At 46.0% G+C, this 15,608-nt stretch overlaps 1 protein-coding gene across 1 annotated transcript in view; it reads right to left on the reverse strand.

Moving 5' to 3' along the window:
- Positions 1 to 1,151: 1,151 nt before the first annotated feature.
- LOC135530852 (b(0,+)-type amino acid transporter 1-like) overlaps positions 1,152 to 15,608 on the reverse strand; it is a 55,482-nt gene continuing 41,025 nt past the window's right edge. Inside the window, 8 exon segments of the mRNA XM_064959024.1 lie at positions 1,152 to 1,638; positions 2,117 to 2,291; positions 4,046 to 4,195; positions 7,940 to 8,036; positions 8,287 to 8,390; positions 8,767 to 8,890; positions 11,151 to 11,195; positions 12,348 to 12,447. Of these exon segments, the coding sequence (XP_064815096.1) occupies positions 1,577 to 1,638; positions 2,117 to 2,291; positions 4,046 to 4,195; positions 7,940 to 8,036; positions 8,287 to 8,390; positions 8,767 to 8,890; positions 11,151 to 11,195; positions 12,348 to 12,447 (857 nt within the window). The 3' untranslated portion in view covers positions 1,152 to 1,576.

The raw sequence follows: 15,608 nt of genomic DNA on the forward strand, positions 1-15,608 counted from the left end.
GTTCCCTAGGGCATAGGGTGTGATTTGAGATGGCGCCCCGTTCCCTAGGGCATAGGGTGTGATTTGAGAAGCAGACCAATGGTGCCCCGTTCCCGAGGGCATAGGGTGTGATTTGAGAAGCAGACCAATGGCGCCTCGTTCCCTAGGGCATAGGGTGTGATTTGAGATGGCACCTCGTTCCCTAGGGCATAGGGTGTGATTTGAGATGGCGCCCCATTCCCTAGGGCATAGGGTGTGATTTGAGAAGCAGACCAATGGCGCCCCGTTCCCTAGAGCATAGGGTATGATTTGAGAAGCAGACCAATGGCGCCTTGTTCCCTAGGGCATAGGGTGTGAGTTGAGAAGCAGCCATTGACCTCCTATATCCAGTCAATTAGTTTGGGATCCAGACCATGTAGACGGCTGATGCCAACCTGCTAAGCAGAGCCTCTATGTCTTCAATATAAATTGGCTGTATCCTAAAAGCAAATATGTCCTCCTAAGCAGAGTTTAAACACAGAGGGGCATTAAATAGACAATCTATATTGGCGAAAGTCTCATGGGAGAGAAACAGGCAGGATTCCAGCATTATGACACAGTAGAGAACATTCATTATGAGAAAGGACAGAACCTTCATTATGACACAGTACAGAACGTTCATTATGAGAAATGACATAACATTCATTATGACACAGTACAGAACGTTCATTATGAGAAAGGACAGAACATTCATTATGAGAAAGGACAGAACATTCATTATGACACAGTACAGAACGTTCATTATGAGACAGTACAGAACGTTCATTATGAGACAGTACAGAACGTTCATTATGAGAAAGGACAGAACATTCATTATGACACAGTACAGAACGTTCATTATGAGAAAGGACAGAACATTCATTATGACACAGTACAGAACGTTCATTATGAGACAGTACAGAACGTTCATTATGAGACAGTACAGAACGTTCATTATGAGAAAGGACAGAACGTTCATTATGAGAAAGGACAGAACGTTCATTATGAGACAGGACAGAACGTTCATTATGAGACAGTACAGAACGTTCATTATGAGAAAGGACAGAACATTCATTATGACACAGTACAGAACGTTCATTATGAGACAGTACAGAACGTTCATTATGAGAAAGGACAGAACGTTCATTATTCATTATGAGACAGGACAGAACGTTCATTATGAGACAGGACAGAACGTTCATTATGAGAAAGGACAGAACATTCATTAAGAGACAGGACAGAACGTTCATTATGAGACAGGACAGAACGTTCATTATGAGACAGGACAGAACGTTCATTATGAGACAGGACAGAACGTTCATTATGACACAGTACAGAACGTTCATTATGAGACAGTACAGAACGTTCATTATGACACAGTACAGAAGGTTCATTATGAGACAGTACAGTACCTACAGTACCCTAAAGCTGTGTCTCAATTGGCACCCTATTCCCTAAGTAGTGCACTGCTTTTGACTAGGGCCTATGGGGTAGTGCACCACATAAGGTAAAGGGTACCATTTGGGATGCACAATACATTTGTCCACATCAGTCAGTTTAGGCTGTTTATTATCTTCCTCTATTCGTTTTTCTCAGGAGGAACGACCTCCATCAGCAGCTGGAGATGCATGGTGATTGGCCCTGCAGGGGAGGTGAGAGGTTAAAGGTCAGATTGGACCAATCAGGCTAATTAAAAGGTGAATAATAAATAAATAAACTTTAATAAAAGGTTGATAAAGGTGACATCAGCCCAATCACAGCATGATCTATAGGCTCTGTGACCTTCTGAGTTGAACTCCACAATGACTGTAGTTATGTAAAGGGAAGAACTCCACTACCGCTCACTGAGGAATAAAACATTTTGATACATAAAGACCCAAGTTGCAGAAGATAATAGTGCCTGCTTCCCAAATGGCACCCTATCCCCTATATTATAGTGCACTACCTTTCACCAGGGCCCATAGGGTAGTGCACTACACAGGGAATAAGGGGCCATTTTGGGACACAAGCCAGTGTTGTCTTCGAGTGCACTCCAAAGGGAATAGGCGGCCATTTTGAGATAAAGGCTCTCTCTCAACACTCGAGTGTCAACAACTCTGAGCAGTGGGTAGTTACTCACTCATGACCCTGTGTGTCCAGCTGAACCTGCGATGAACGAAGGGGAAGTAGAGCAGCAGACCGCTGAGGATGAAGATGGTACAGTACAGATACTCCAGCTCTGGCTTGTCTATGATCGGTGCTAGGACCAGGTAGCAGGACACGATCACCACCAGCACTGCTATGGGCATGGGACACTGTTGGGGGACAACCAGGACATAACCACCTGTCAGTCTCACAGGAGGGATCTGGGACAGTATTGCTCTAAAAACAGGTTACCACCCCATTTGTTGTGGTAACCAGCTGAGGGATGTGACTGGAGAAATGGAACCACTCTAAAATGTATAGACAGAGCTATGGATGTAAGGACTGACCGTCCACGAGCTCAACATGATATTTTTAACCTGTTGAAACTCTGGGGGCGCTATATAATTTTTGGATAAAAAGACGTGCCCGTTTTAAGCGCAATATTTTGTCACAAAACGATGCTCGACTATGCATATAATTGGTAGCTTTGGAAAGAAAACACTCTGACGTGTCCAGAACTGCAAAGATATTCTCTGTGCGTGCCCTAGAACGTGAGCTACAGGCAAAACCGAGATGAGACGGCATCCAGGAAAGGAGCAGGATTTTGAGGCTCCGTTTTCCATTGTCTCCTTATATGGCTGTGAATGCGAGAGGAGTGAGTCAGTCCTTTCTGCCGTTTCCCCAAGGTGTCTGCAGCATTGTGACGTATTTGTAGGCATATCATTGGAAGATTGACCATAAGAGACCACATTTACCAGGTGTCCGCCCGGTGTCCTGCGCCGAAATTGGTGCGCAAAAGTCAGCTGCAAGTATTTTTCCATGGAATTCAGAGAAGAATGCAGGCTTCCACGAACGATATATCAATGAAGAGATATGTGAAAAAACACCTTGAGGATTGATTCCAAACAACGTTTGCCATGTTTCGGTCGATATTATGGAGTTAATTCGGAAAAAGTTTGACGTTGTAGGTGACTGAATTTTCGGTTCGTTTCGGTAGCCAAATGTGATGTATAAAACGGAGCGATTTCTCCTACACAAAGACGCTTTCAGGAAAAACTGCACATTTGCTATGTAACTGAGAGTCTCCTCATTGAAAACATCCGAAGCTCTTCAAAGGTAAATGATTTTATTTATTTGGTTATCTGGTTTTTGTGAAAATGTTGCGTGCTAAATGCTACTCAAAATGCTAAGCTAGCTTAGCATACTCTTACACAAATTAGTGAATTGCTATGGTTCAAAAGCATATTTTGAAAATCTGAGATGAAAGTGTTGTTAAGAAAAGGCTAAGCTTGAGAGTAGGCGCATTATTTTCATTTTATTTGCGATTTTCAGAAATCGTTAACGTTGCGTTATGCTAATGAGCCTGAGGCTTTAGTCACGATCCCGGATCCGGGATGGGGAGTTTCAAGAAATTAACTATGTTCTTCCAATAGCCAAGAGATGAGGGGCTGCAGGTAGCCTACTGGTTAGAGCTTTGGGCCAGTAACTGAAAGGTTTCTAGATCGAATCCCTGAGCTGACAAGGTAAAAAAATATGTCGTTCTGCCCCTGAACAAGGCAGTTAACCCACTGTTCCCCTGAGCAAGGCAGTTAACCCACTGTTCCCCTGAGCAAGGCAGTTAACCCACTGTTCCCCTGAGCAAGGCAGTTAACCCACTGTTCCCCTGAACAAGGCAGTTAACCCACTGTTCCCCTGAGCAAGGCAGTTAACCCACTGTTCCCCTGAACAAGGCAGTTAACCCACTGTTCCCCTGAACAAGGCAGTTAACCCACTGTTCCCCTGAACAAGGCAGTCAACCCACTGTTCCTAGGCTATCATTGAAAATAATAATTTGTTCTTAACTGACTTGCCCAGTTAAATAAAGGCTGAATACAAAAATTAATATACAGGACTTGGATGTATGACAATGTGAATCTAGTCTTACCTTGACGGGCCTCTTGAGTTCCTTCCTGGTGAAGCGCATGACGATGAGAGCGAGAGCTGTGAGTCCGTAGAAAGCCCACTGGGCGAAACTGAAGTAGTTGATCAGGGTGTTGATGTCTGCCGGGATAATGTAGAGTATGGCCAGAATACCCTACAATCACAACAACCACCACAACAGGGTAAACTGAAGTAGTTGATCAGGGTGTTGATGTCTGCTGTGATAATGTAGAGTATGGCCAGAATACCCTACAATCACAACAACCACCACAACAGGGTAAACTGTAGCAGCACATTTAAGGAACTTGAGAAAAAAAAGGTCACTGGGGGGGCAGTAATGTATAAAGTGATGGGTCAGGTTATAGGTTAGACCACTGGGGGGCAGTAATGTATAAAGTGATGGGTCAGGTTATAGGTTAGACCACTGGGGGGCAGTAATGTATAAAGTGATGGGTCAGGTTATAGGTTAGACCACTGGGGGGCAGTAATGTATAAAGTGATGGGTCAGGTTATAGGTTAGACCACTGGGGGGCAGTAATGTATAAAGTGATGGGTCAGGTTATAGGTTAGACCACTGGGGGGCAGTAATGTATAAAGTGATGGGTCAGGTTATAGGTTAGACCACTGGGGGGCAGTAATGTATAAAGTGATGGGTCAGGTTATAGGCTAGACCACTGGGGGGCAGTAATATATAAAGTGATGGGTCAGGTTATAGGTTAGACCACTGGGGGGCAGTAATGTATAAAGTGATGGGTCAGGTTATAGGCTAGACCACTGGGGGGCAGTAATGTATAAAGTGGTGGGTCAGGTTATAGGCTAGACCACTGGGGGGCAGTAATGTATAAAGTGATGGGTCAGGTTATAGGCTAGACCACAGGGGGGCAGTAATGTATAAAGTGATAGGTCAGGTTATAGGTTAGGCCACTGGGGGGCAGTAATGTATAAAGTGATGGGTCAGGTTATAGGTTAGGCCACTGGGGGGCAGTAATGTATAAAGTGATAGGTCAGGTTATAGGTTAGGCCACTGGGGGGCAGTAATGTATAAAGTGATGGGTCAGGTTATAGGTTAGGCCACTGGGGGGCAGTAAAGTATAAAGTGATAGGTCAGGTTATAGGTTAGGCCACTGGGGGCAGTAATGTATAAAGTGATGGGTCAGGTTATAGGTTAGACCACTGGGGGGCAGTAATGTATAAAGTGATGGGTCAGGTTATAGGTTAGGCCACTGGGGGCAGTAATGTATAAAGTGATAGGTCAGGTTATAGGTTAGGCCACTGGGGGCAGTAATGTATAAAGTGATGGGTCAGGTTATAGGTTAGGCCACTGGGGGGCAGTAATGTATAAAGTGATGGGTCAGGTTATAGGTTAGGCCATTGGGGGGCAGTAATGTATAAAGTGATGGGTCAGGTTATAGGTTAGGCCACTGGGGGGCAGTAATGTATAAAGTGATGGGTCAGGTTATAGGTTAGGCCACTGGGGGGCAGTAATGTATAAAGTGATAGGTCAGGTTATAGGTTAGGCCACTGGGGGGCAGTAATGTATAAAGTGATAGGTCAGGTTATAGGTTAGGCCACTGGGGGGCAGTAATGTATAAAGTGATGGGTCAGGTTATAGGTTAGACCACTGGGGGGCAGTAATGTATAAAGTGATGGGTCAGGTTATAGGTTAGACCACTGGGGGGCAGTAATGTATAAAGTGATGGGTCAGGTTATAGGTTAGGCCACTGGGGACCAGTAATGTATAAAGTGATGGGTCAGGTTATAGGTTAGGCCACTGGGGGGCAGTAATGTATAAAGTGATGGGTCAGGTTATAGGTTAGGCCACTGGGGGGCAGTAATGTATAAAGTGATGGGTCAGGTTATAGGTTAGGCCATTGGGGGGCAGTAATGTATAAAGTGATGGGTCAGGTTATAGGTTAGGCCACTGGGGGGCAGTAATGTATAAAGTGATGGGTCAGGTTATAGGTTAGACCTCTGGGGGGCAGTAATGTATAAAGTGATGGGTCAGGTTATAGGTTAGACCACTGGGGGGCAGTAATGTATAAAGTGATGGGTCAGGTTATAGGTTAGACCACTGGGGGGCAGTAATGTATAAAGTGATGGGTCAGGTTATAGGTTAGACCACTGGGGGGCAGTAATGTATAAAGTGATGGGTCAGGTTATAGGTTAGGCCATTGGGGGGCAGTAATGTATAAAGTGATGGGTCAGGTTATAGGTTAGGCCACTGGGGGGCAGTAATGTATAAAGTGATGGGTCAGGTTATAGGTTAGGCCATTGGGGGGCAGTAATGTATAAAGTGATGGGTCAGGTTATAGGTTAGGCCACTGGGGGGCAGTAATGTATAAAGTGATGGGTCAGGTTATAGGTTAGACCACTGGGGGCAGTAATGTATAAAGTGATGGGTCAGGTTATAGGTTAGACCACTGGGGGCAGTAATGTATAAAGTGATGGGTCAGGTTATAGGTTAGACCACTGGGGGGCAGTAATGTATAAAGTGATGGGTCAGGTTATAGGTTAGACCACTGGGGGGCAGTAATGTGTTAGTTGGTAGTTGATCATTGCTATAATATATAATGTAATTTATCAGACACTTTTATCCAAAGCGACTTACAGTCATTCATGCAGACATTTTATGTTTGTTTCTTCCTGGGAATTAAACCTACTGTCTTTACACTGCAAGCACCATGCTCTACCAACTGATGTGCAGAGATTCTCAACACGATTTAAGTCCAAACTGTAACTAGGCCACTCGTGAACATTCAAAGTCTTCTTGTTAACAACATCTTAAGGGATCGCCCCTTTTTGTTCAATGTTTTGCCTAAAACCACATACCCAAATCTAACTGCCTGTAACTCAGGCCTTGGAGCAAGCATATGCATATTCTTGGTACCATTTGAAAGGAAACACTTTGTAGTTTATGTAAATGTGAAAGGACTGTTGGAGAATATAACACAGTAGGTCTGGCAAAAGATAATCCAAAGAAAAAAATACCCTTTCTTTTTTTTTTTTTGACCATCATCTTGGAAATGCAAGAGAAAACCCATAATGAAATATTCCAGCCCAGCTGCAATTTAGATTTTGGCCACTAGTCAGCAGCAGTGTGTGTGCAAAGTCAGACTGATCAAATGAACCTTTGCATTTCTGTTCAAAATTTGTCCTGGCAAATTTTCTTGTTTACTTACAACCTCATGCAAATCACATTAGCCTACGTTAGCTCACCCGTCCCCTGAAAGGATAAATGATGATGCAGCGACCACCATGCTGGAAAATATGAAGGCTGGTGCTCAGTCATGTGACATGTTCAATTTGCCCCAAACATAACGCTTTGTATTCAGGACAAAAAGTTAAGTTCCTAGCCACATTTTTTTCAGTTTTACTTTAGTGCCTTATTGCAAACAGGATGATTCCATACATAGTTTGACATGTTTCTCAAGGACTGTAACAGAACTGTTCTAGTTTTTGTCTGGACGAAGTGCCTGCGCCTCATGAAGATGGATTACTGGGCTGAACACGCTAACAACAAGTGGCTATTTGGACATAAATGACTTTATGGAACAAATCAGTCATTTATTGTGGAACTGGGATTCCTGGGAGTGCATTCTGATGAAGATCAAAGGTAAGTGAATATTTACGGTGTTATTTCTATCTTTGTTGACTCCAAAATGGCGGACATTCCACTGGTTGTTTTGGGTTCTGAGCGCCGTTCTCAGATTATGCTTTTTCCTTAAAGTTTTTTTTGAAAGGTTTCAAAATAAGAGATTCACCAATTTGTACTATTTTGTGTATGTCCATTACATGAAATCCAAATAAAAATTTATTTAAATTACAGGTTGTAATGCAACAAAATAGGAAAAAACACACCAAGTGTGATGAATACTTTTGCACTGTATCTCAGACTTACATTGAAGATGATGGCGGGCGAAGGAGTGTAACGCTTCAGACTGATGTAGGACAAGATCTTTACCATGTGACCCTCTCTTCCTGCCACATAGGTCAACCTGAGGTGGGACAGAGCACAAACATGTTAGTTCAACACAATATTGGCAATATGTTGAACCTGAATTTGGTTTTCTTTCTTTCTTCTCACCATTTTTAACTCTGCTTGTGCTCTGTTCTTTTAGAAAAGCAGATTCAATCTTTTAAACACGTTGAGACAACTGCTGATGTAAAAAGGGTTTTATAAAATACATTTGTTTTGATTAAATTTGATGAGCAAAAAACAATGTCTTCCTGAAGTTGTCCCTTTACCTGCCGGCTGTGAAGCAGCTCCCATTGGCTGCTCCGAAGGTGGAGAAGACGACAAACACAGGGACTACCCACGACAGGGGGTACAGCACTCTGTCACCAAAAGTCTAAGGGGCAGAAGACGACAAACACAGGGACTACCCACGACAGGGGGTACAGCACTCTGTCACCAAAAGTCTAAGGGGCAGAAGACGACAAACACAGGGACTACCCACGACAGGGGGTACAGCACACTGTCACCAAAAGTCTAAGGGGCAGAAGACGACAAACACAGGGACTACCCACGACAGGGGGTACAGCACTCTGTCACCAAAAGTCTAAGGGGCACAAACAAGTCCCTCCGAGGACACGGTGGGGGGGGGGGGGACAATAAATAAAATGTAATTGTTTGTTATTGAAAGAATGTGTCTTGTTCTTGCTAAGGGAGATATGATGAGCCACACCAATGGCTTCCTCTGTCTATCTCCATGACGACCCTCTTACCACAGCAACAGCGGGAGACTGCAGTAGTTCCGTAGTGGTCATGGCGCTGAAGTAGGCAATGTTGACCAGCACATAGCTCACAGACACCAAGGGAATACCAATGATAATGGCCAGGGGAAGGTTTCTGTTAGAGTGAGATAGAGAGAGAGAGATATATATATATAGAGAGTGATATAGAGAGAGAGATATAGAGAGAGTGTTAGTGTGAGATAGAGAGGATTATGTAGCACACAGATGGAGACAGAGACAGAGAGTTGATTAAACTCTTGTTGTCTCCCCACCAGGAAAGGCAGTGGTGTGTGAATGCCAAGGGAACCCAGGCTTCCCCGAAAATCAGACCAATAAAACAAATACAATTATTAAATCAATTTATCTGTGGCTGAATCAATTGAAGTGGCTGAATCAATTGAAGTGGCTGAATCAATTGAGGTGGCTGAATCAATTGAAGTGGCTGAATCAATTGAGATGGCTGAATCAATTGAAGTGGCTGAATCAATTCTTAAGTGGCTGAATCAATTGAGGTGGCTGAATCAATTGAAGTGGCTGAATCAATTGTGATGGCTGAATCAATTGAGATGATTGAATCAATTGAGATGGCTGAATCAATTGAGATGATTGAATCAATTGAAGTGGCTGAATCAATTGAAGTGGCTGAATCAAACATTCTCAGAACCTCAAGTGGCTGAATCTATCTCATCAGAGAAATCATGAGAGCGAGGGAAACAGCGCCCCTCTGTCTCAGTATGTGTAGCAGATGTATCCGATGCTGTCTGGCCAAAATGAGTATGACATGTTACCGCAGAAGCATTTGATTGATTGATGCCAGCGAGCATTTGACTTCCTTTGATATTTTTTAAAATAAAATAATTAACCAATCATCATTGAGATGAGCTCAACTGTGGATAGTCCTGGTGCAGCAAAACCACCCCACAAGGGAGGCCACTTTGGATTTGGCTTCACACCAATCAAATCACATCCTGGGCAAAACGTAATCATTGTCAGAAAAACTTGTCTGTTTCTGGTTTGCTTGTGTCTGTTAAGGTTTTCTTCCGTCGAAAGAGAGGAGGACCAAAATGCAGTTATTTGTATACATCTTTAATAAACACAAACAGTATACAAAATCAATAACCGTGAAAACCCGAAACAGCCCTATCTGGTGCAAACAAACAGAGACAGGAACAATCACCCACCAAACACTCAAAGAATATGGCTGCCTAAATATGGTTCCCAATCAGAGACAACGATAAACACCTGCCTCTGATTGAGAACCACTTCAGGCAACCATAGACTTTTCTAGACAACCCCACTAACCACAATCCCATAACCTACAAAAAAACCCTAGACAAAACACACCACATAAATAATCCATGTCACACCCTGGCCTGACCAAAATAATAAAGAAAACACAAAATACTAAGACCAGGGCGTGACAGTGTCCTGCAGTAGCTAGCTAGCTAAATCAGCCCTTTCCTAAACCATGGATAGATGGACACGGAGATTTGGACTGGTTTTTACTTAATTCTCTGTACAGGCCAAAGATGATAACAGCGATTCTGATCAAGCCATAAATGCACAGGTTGTGCCACTGGCCTGAGACAATGTTCAACATGTAGCCTAGATATAGTATGCTCACATTAACTAGCTAAATAACGTAGCTGGTTCATTGTTGCCCAGCGAGGAAGCTAGTCTAGTAAGTTTTTTTAGCCAGGTTGCCTCGTCTACAAACTAAAAGCGAACATGAAAGAGAGGAGGATGGCACTGGTGTTCAACTCGTCTACAAATAGGGTGAGTCAACAAGTTTTTTATACTTGAACACCCACACAAGTACTATGGATAGTCACATGATATTTAGCTATGTTGATTGTACTAATTTGTTTAATGGCTTTTAAACTGGCTTGGCTTCCCCAGTGATATTCCCCACACTTGGCTTCCCCAGTGATATTACCCACGCTTGGCTTCCTCAGTGATATTACCCACACCTGGCTTCCCCAGTGATATTACCCACGCTTGGCTTCCTCAGTGATATTACCCACACTTGGCTTCCTCAGTGATATTACCCACACCTGGCTTCCCCAGTGATATTACCCACGCTTGGCTTCCTCAGTGATATTACCCACACTTGGCTTCCCCAGTGATATTACCCACACTTGGCTTCCCCAGTGATATTACCCACACTTGGCTTCCCCAGTGATATTACCCACGCACTGCTACTAGTGAGCAGTATATGATGCACTCACTGCACTGGTAGTCACTTTGGAGTATCTGATGAATGAGTGGAAATCCAGTCTAAGTCCCAAATGGCACCCTGTTCCTTACATAGTTCACTACTGTTGACCAGGGCCCATCGTGGACGCACCCTAAATGTCAGCTGTATGGACACTCACCTGTATGGGTTTTCCAGCTCCTCTGTTATAAAGTTCAGCTGATTCCTGAGAGACAACACGTGTTTATAGAACCACATATAAACAGGTTGGGTTGACATTCAAAACAGAAATCTCAAAACCATAAAACTGTTTTATTGAGGAAGTGATAAGAACAGAGAGATAGGATACATCCCCAATGGTACCCGACCCCCTACTTAGTGGACTACTTTAGGCTAAAGCTCTATGGGCCCTGACGAGAGCGCTACGGGCCCACCTGACTAGAGCGCTACGGGGCCCCCTGACTTGAGTGCTATGGGCCCCCCTGACTAGAGCGCTATGGGCCCCCCTGACTAGAGCGCTACGGGCCCTGACTAGAGCGCTACAGGCCCCCACTGACTAGAGCGCTACGAGCACTGACTAGAACGCTACAGGCCTCCCCTGACTAGAACGCTACGGACCCCCCTGACTAGAGCGCCACGGGCCTCCCTGATTAGAGCACTACAGGCCCCCCTGACTAGAGCGCTATGGGCCCTGACTAGAGCACTCCGGGCCCCTCCTGACTAGAGCGCTACGGGCCCCCCTGACTAGAGAGCTACGGGCCCCCTGACTAGAGCGCTACGGGCCCCCCCTGACTAGAGCGCTACGGGCCCCCCTGACTAGAGCACCACGGGCCCCCCTGACTAGAGCACTATGGGCCCCCCTGACTAGAGGACTATAGGCCCCCTTGACTAGAGCACTATGGGCCCCCCTGACTAGAGCGCCACGGGCCCCCCTGACTAGAGCACTATGGGCCCTAACTAGAGAGCCATGGGCCCCCCTGACTAGAGCACTATGGGCCCTGACTAGAGAGCCATGGACCCCCCTGACTAGAGCGCTATGGGCCCTGACTAGAGAGCCATGGGCCCCCCTGACTAGAGCACTGTGGGCCCCCCTGACTAGAGCACTACAGCCCCCTGACTAGAGCATTACCGGCCCCTGTGACTAGAATGCTATGGGCCTTCCTGACTAGAGCGCTACGGGCCCACCTGACTAGAGCGCTACGGGCCCACCTGACTAGAGCACTACGGGCCCTGACGAGAGCGCTACGGGCCCTGACGAGAGCGCTACGGGCCCTGACTAGAGAGTTACGGGCCCTGACTAGAGTGCTACGGGCCCTGGTCAAAAGTATTGACCTATTTAGGAAGTAGGGCGCCATTTGGGATGCAGATGTAGTCTTACCACCCATCGTAGGCCCAGAGCCCATTGTAAAACGCCAGTCCAATGGATCCAAAGGAGGTTGAGGCTCCTTCAAATGGGTTGGACAGATTCTCAGTGTTTCCTGGACACAAACGTGACAGTATATACATTTTAATATTCATTCTTCTGACCAGGGCCCATAGGGTGTACCCAAAAGTAGTACACTGCACAGTGATGAAACTTCTGCATGATAACACAGGGTGGGGACTGGAATAAATGGAAAGGATTTCATCCCAAATGGTACCCTATTCTATACAGAAGTGTCCTACTTTTGACCAGGATCCATAGGGCTCTGAGGGATATATACTGGGCGGCAGGATAGCCTAGCTATTAGAGTGTTGGACTAGTAACCGAAAGGTTGCAAGATCGAATCACCAAGCTGACAAGGTAAAAACCTGTTGTTCTGCCTTTGAACAAGGCAGCTATCCCACTGTTCCTAAGCCATCATTGAAAGTAAGAATATGTTCTTAACTGAATTACCTAGTTGAATAAAGGCGAAATACAATTAAAATCAATATACGGCTCTGAGGGATCTGTGGGGCTCTGAGGGATGTCTGGTTGGATTCTAGAGGATCTTACAGGGCTCTGGGGGATCTACAGTATAGGGCTCTGAGGGTTCTATAGCGATCTGAGGGCTCTGATAAATCTGAGGGATGTATAGGGCTCTGGGGGATCCGTTGGGATCTATAGGGCTATCGGCGATCCGTAGGGCTCTGGGGGATCTGAGGCATGTATAGAGCTCTGATGGATCTATTGGGCTCTAATGGATCTATAGGGCTCAGAAATCTGAGGGAAGTATAGGGGTCCGTAGGGCTCTGGGAGACCCGTAGGGCTCTTAGGGGATATATTGGGATCTATAGGGCTCTGAGATCTGAGGGATCTGTAGGGCTCTGGGGGATCTATAGGGCTCTGATATCTGAGGGATCTATAGGGCTCTGGGGGATCTGTAGTGCTTTGAAGAATGTATAGGGCTCTGAGATCTGAGGGATCTGTAGGGCTATGGGGGATCCATTGGGCTCTGATGGATCTATAGGGCTCAGATATCTAAGGGATGTATAGGGCTCTGGGGGATACGTAGGGCTCTGGGGGATCTGTAGTGCTTTGAAGAATGTATAGGGCTTAGAGATCTGAGGGATGTATATTCAGATCTGTAATGCTCTGTGAGATCTTTAGCGCCTTGGGGGAGTCGTAGGGCTATGATGGATCTGTAGGGCTCTGGGGGATCTACAGTATGGGGCTCTGGGGGATCTACAGCGTAGGGCTCTGGGGGATCTACAGCGTAGGGGCTCTGGGGGATATACAGTGTAGAGCTCAGATGGATCTGTCAGGCTCAAATGTATCTGTCGGGCTCAGATGGATCTGTCGGGCTCTGAGGGATCTATTGGGCTCTGAGGGATCTATTGGGCTCTGGGGGATCTATCGGGCTCTGGGAGATCCATAGGGCTCTGGGGGATCCATAGGGCTCTGGGGGATCCATAGGGCTCTGGGGGATCTATTGGGCTCTGAGGGATCTATTGGGCTCTGGGGGATCTATCGGGCTCTGGGAGATCCATAGGGCTCTGGGGGATCCATAGGGCTCTGGGGGATCCATAGGGCTCTGGGGGATCCATAGGGCTCTGGGAGATCCATAGGGCTCTGGGAGATCCATAGGGCTCTGGGGGATCCATAGGGCTCTGGGGGATCCATAGGGCTCTGGGGGATCCATAGGGCTCTGGGGGATCCATAGGGCTCTGGGGGATCTATTGGGCTCTGGGGGATCTATTGGGCTCTGGGGGATCCATAGGGCTCTGGGGGATCTATCGGGCTCTGGGGGATCCATAGGGCTCTGGGGGATCCATAGGGCTCTGGGGGATCTATTGGGCTCTGGGGGATCTATTGGGCTCTGGGGGATCCATAGGGCTCTGGGGGATCTATCGGGCTCTGGTCTACAGACCAGTAGCCTGTTCTATAGTGTTCTACCCTATTCCCCTATATTTGCCATGCAAATGAACTGAATCGCCAAAAGAACATTTCCACTGCGTTTCAGTCCTGCCACAGAAGGACCAGCTGACATCATGTCAGTATTTATCTCATTAACACAGGTGTGAGTGTTGACAAGGCTGGAGATCACTCTGTCATGCTGATTGAGTTTGAATAACAGACTGGAAGCTTCAAAAGGAAGGTGGTGCTTGGAATCATTGTTCATCCTCTGTCAACCATGGTTACCTGCAAAGAAACACGTGCCGTCTTCATTGCTTTGCACAAAAAGGGCTTCACAGGCAAGGATATTACTGCCAGTAAGATTGCACCTAAATCAACCATTTATCGGATCATCAAGAACATCAAGGAGAGCGGTTCAATTGTTGTGAAGAAGGCTTCAGGGCGCCAAAGAAAGTCCAACAAGCGCCAGGACCATCTCCTAAAGTTGATTCAGCTGCAGGATTGTGACACCACCAGTACAGAGCTGCTCAGAAATGGCAGCAGGCAGGTGTGAATGCATCTGCATGCACAGTGAGGCGAAGACTTCTGGAGGATGGCCTGGTGTCAAGAAGGGCAGCAACGAAGTCACTCCTCTCCAGGAAAAACATCGGGGACAAACTGATATTCTGCAAAAGGTACAGGGATTTGACTGCTGAGGACTGGGGTAAAGTCATTTTCTCTGATGAATCCCCTTTCCGATTGTTTGGGGCATCCGGAAAAAGCTTGTCCGGGGAATATAAGATGAGCGCTACCATCAGTCCTGTGTCATGCCAACAGTAAAGCATCCTGAGAACATTCATGTGTGGGGTTGCTTCTCAGCTAAGGGAGTCGGCTCTCTCACAATTTTGCCTAAGAACACAGCCATGAATAAAGAATGGTACCTACACATCCTCCGAGAGCAACTTCTCCCAACCATCCAGGAACAGTTTGGTGACTAACCATGCCTTTTCTAGCATGATGGACACCTTTCCATAAGGCAATAGTGATAACTAAGTGTCTCGGGGAACAAAACATCAATATTTTGTGTCCATGGCCAGGGAACTCCACAGACCTTAATCCAGATTGAGGTGGTCAATCTTTAAGAGGCGGGTGGACAAACCAAAACCCACAAATTCTGACAAACTCCAAGCATTGATTAGGCAAGCATTGGCTACCATCAGTCAGGATGTGGCCCAGAAGTTAATTGACAGCATCCCAGGGCGGATTGCAGAGGTCTTGAAAAAGAAGGTTCAATACTGCAAATATTGACTTTTTGCATCAACTTCATGTAATTGTCAATAAAAG

This window comes from Oncorhynchus masou, unplaced genomic scaffold (genome assembly GCF_036934945.1).
Source record: "Oncorhynchus masou masou isolate Uvic2021 unplaced genomic scaffold, UVic_Omas_1.1 unplaced_scaffold_1440, whole genome shotgun sequence".
NCBI lineage: Eukaryota > Metazoa > Chordata > Actinopteri > Salmoniformes > Salmonidae > Oncorhynchus > Oncorhynchus masou.